Source organism: Triticum dicoccoides, chromosome 7B, assembly GCF_002162155.2.
Source record: "Triticum dicoccoides isolate Atlit2015 ecotype Zavitan chromosome 7B, WEW_v2.0, whole genome shotgun sequence".
Lineage (NCBI taxonomy): Eukaryota > Viridiplantae > Streptophyta > Magnoliopsida > Poales > Poaceae > Triticum > Triticum dicoccoides.
Genome location: NC_041393.1, coordinates 716,968,475 through 716,972,106, shown reverse-complemented (window position 1 = coordinate 716,972,106; position 3,632 = coordinate 716,968,475). Strand labels below are relative to the sequence as shown.

Below are 3,632 nucleotides of genomic sequence, written 5' to 3'. Positions count from 1 at the left end.
TTTTCAGGACGAAATACATTGAAATGAGGGCTGTGCAAAAAGGCAAATCTATGGCATTTTAACACATGATACTATTCATCCCAAAAGTCCATGAATTTGTTCTTTCAACCGAGATCGCATCTCATGGTATTTCATCCTGAAATTTTACACACATACACATCACATCCTTATATACTTGTACAACTTTTTTTTCATATTTTTTTGAAACTGAAAAATATGATTTTTGATTTTTTTTAAACGGCCTCCATGAGGGCCGAGCTCCAAAAAGCCGTTCTCAGAGATAAGATCCTTTCCATTTCCTCCACATGAGGGTTTTTCTCAAGTCCTAGACCAATGGAATTTCGAACCCTGATCCAGGCTTCTTTACTAGCTATCTGATTTGGTGGTCAACAAACTAGCAATTGTGATGATTGCTAATGGTAAACCACCACACATTTTTATGATCTCAGTTATTACCGTCCAAGGCCCATTTCGGCTTCTTGTGTAAAATAATAATATGGTTTTTAGGCAAGTGTACAAAATATGTGAAGCCGGTGAAGAGATAAATTTCTGAAAACTGAGCCCGTTATTACCGTCCAAGGCCCATTTCGGCAGCCACCAGACCAGCAGCAGAGATAAAAAAACCACTCGACTCGACTCGCCCCTCCGCTTCCCATCTCGTCGAGGGTTTCCCTCGCCGGCGGCTGACTCCTCCGGCCTCCCTCGCCGGCCGGCGTTCAACCCACGCTCCACCCCCACACCACGCCCATGGAGACCAGCAAGAAAGTGGCGTTTCCTCTGACGGACATCCCGGACCACCTCCTGTCCGAGATCTTGCTCCGGCTACCCACCTCGGAGGATCTCGCCCGCGCCTCCGCCGTCTGCGTCTCCTTCCGCCGAATCAGCACCGACGGCTCCTTCCTCCGACGCTTCCGCCGCCTCCACGCCGCACCCCTCCTCGGATTCCTCGACCGCAACGGCTTCCATCCAGTCCTGCCGCCTCACCCGTCCGCGCCGGCCGCCCGCGCGCTCGACCTCGCCGCCGACTTGTCCTTCTCCTTCCTCCCCGCCCCCCGCCACTGGGCCGTGCAGGACATCCGTGACGGCCGCGTCCTCCTCGACCGGAGGATCAGACAAGAGGAGTTTCCCGCGGTCTTGAGGGAGCTCGTGGTGTGCGACCCCCTGCGCCGGCGGTACGTGCTGCTCCCCACGGTACCTGACGACCTAACCGCTTTGCTTGAGCACCCTGTCCAGATGGTACGCGGGGTCCGGTGCAAGACCTTCCTCGCCCCCCTCGGCGAGGAGGAGGCAGCGGCGGGAGAGGCAACATTCAGAGTTGTCTTGATGGCACATTGCAAAACTAGTCTGACTGCCTTCGTCTTCTCTTCGAGCACCGGGCAATGGCAAGCCGCAGCATCAAAGGGTTGGAGTGATTTGGTCAGTAGCAGAGGCGATTGGGCTGCGATGTCACAGGTCAACCCTGTTTATCTCAGGCGCCATTATGCTTATGGCTGCTTCTACTGGGACTGGCTGATGATCAAGAGCAAAAAGTTGCTCGTGCTTGATATCAGGACGATGGAGTTCTCCATTGCCGACCTCCCACCTGGAGAGTGGGGCAGGGAAGGAATAGCCATTGTGGAGGCAGGGGAAGGCAGACTTGGGATGTTTGGTTTCCATGGGGGAATTGCACCTAGTCTCAGCTATACCATTGCGCTAAACAAAGGCGAGAGTCCCAGCCAGTGGCAGGTGGAGAAGACAATCTCACAAGATTCTGGGTACACATATAGTATTATAGCTGCAACAGAGAGGTACTTGCTCTTGACAAGGATAGAAGCCTCATATCTAGAGAATCGACTCCTGTCTCTAGAGAAGCCACGCTTTGAATATTTCTTAATGGATGCCGAGACGTTGCAGCTTCAGACGCTTTATATGAAACAACACTGTCTTGTGTATGACGCATACATATATATCAACTTCCCACCATCATTGTTGTCTTCAAGGACTGTATGAAGTGGTAAAGTTTCTATAGCTTCCAAGTTATCTCCTTCTCTTCATAATTATCATATGAATTTGTCTATTGCTTCATGTTCATTATGGCAATTGGTAATTCTTCTTTGATTTTAGTGTTCAATTTCTTGCGCTCACGGGAAAACTAAGTAAACTTGGGAACATAATTGTGTTTCTTGTCTTGTTTGTTTCAATTGCAATTTGAAGAGAATGGGGCTAGTAAGAGAAATGATCAGTAACTTATTCATGAGTCCTGATGGAATTTTATCTTGCAGTGTTGTTTTGAGATAAATCTGCATAACTGCTATGGTCACAAATAAGATCTTGAGTCACTGCTCTAAATAAGAAGGCCTGTGCTCCCAGGCAACTGAAATTTTATCCTGGGATGTTGTTTTATCTTAAACCAATCTCGTAAGATCAAGGGAGTGCTTATCAGCGCGAGCAACTGGAATTATTCTTTATTACAGTCAATATCTCGAGCACTCTTAGATCCTCATATAATGGTTGTGCTCCTAATCTGAAAGCAAATCATATTGCTTGACATGATTGACTGAAACTTATGAGTTTTCAGGTTATTGTATTGTTTCTTGCTACCAACACCCCCAGTTTGTTTAATTTCTTTAGTTAGATGTTTGTTATACTGTTAGAGTGTGCCTAGGCAGTAAATCAACTCCTGCAAAACCAATTCTGTATGAGTTTTTCAGGACTGAATTCCGTTATGTTCATGTGCCTCTGTCAGGCAGCGTATCCCAACCTGTATTGATGCTAAGCACACTGACGTGAGTGTTTGCAGTCACATGTTTTGAGATCAACATGCTATTCTGCCCCTTCCTATGATACTACCTACCTAAGTACCTAAATGTTGTTCCTTCATGCTTGTAAAGCTCTTGAAATTGGGCGGAAAATCTTTTGTGTTGTCTGACTTTTTTTTTTCATTTGTCCAGATTCAGGGGAGTCTTTAGCAGATCATCTTTCTGAGTTCAAAGCGACCGCGGCGGTTTTGATAGCATGGGGTTGTCGTGAATGTGATTGCCATGCTGACAAGATGATGTGTGACGATCTACAGAATTGAACCTGGCTGTGATCATGTCTGTTGGTCTTGTTTCCATGCTACCTCTGGATTCAGTTAACGTCATGTAACATCGATGTGCTGCTCCGTGACTAAGAATGTGACAAATGGAATGAACAGTTTTAATGAGTCCGCAACCGTGGTAAAAGGTAGCTGAAGTGTATTTCCATGTCAATTTTTTTCTTATAGGAGTAGCTATTAGGGTTATGACCTCGTTGAGGATGAATGCAATAGACCAGGCGCAGGCAGTAGTCATGCATATGTTCTTGTTTTCATGGTCCGTGCGGGTCGGAGCTTGCAGCCTCCGTTGCCTTCCGAAGATTCTCAAGACCGTTGATCTCCAGCTTGTCTTGAAGTTTGTTTAGGTGTGTCCTCCAAATTGTGAAGGACGGTAGCATTTGGAGCCATGCCAGTCTGCCAATTTGGAGCATACATGCAGATAAAGATTACAGCTGACACAACGCTCACAAATATGTCTCCAGCATACGAACCAAATCTGAGAATGGTTTCATACTTGAACCTTACCCGCACATGTATCTCTCGAAACCATACTTGAACCATACCCGTTTAATGCCAT

The 3,632-nt window shown here is 46.8% G+C and overlaps 1 protein-coding gene across 1 annotated transcript; it reads left to right on the top strand.

The window, feature by feature from the left end:
* The first annotated feature begins 660 nt into the window (after positions 1-660).
* Positions 661-3,317, top strand: LOC119337880. The gene is made up of 2 exons (XM_037610108.1): positions 661-1,993; positions 2,931-3,317. The coding sequence occupies exon 1, from the start codon at positions 748-750 to the stop codon at positions 1,987-1,989; it is 1,242 nt and encodes a 413-aa protein (XP_037466005.1). The 5' UTR covers positions 661-747; the 3' UTR covers positions 1,990-1,993; positions 2,931-3,317.
* The last annotated feature ends 315 nt before the right edge of the window (positions 3,318-3,632 follow it).

Coding starts and splice junctions, on each gene's coding strand:
- LOC119337880 (XM_037610108.1), top strand. CDS start 748: ATGGAGACCAGCAAGAAAGTGGCGTTTCCTCTGACGGACATCCCGGAC.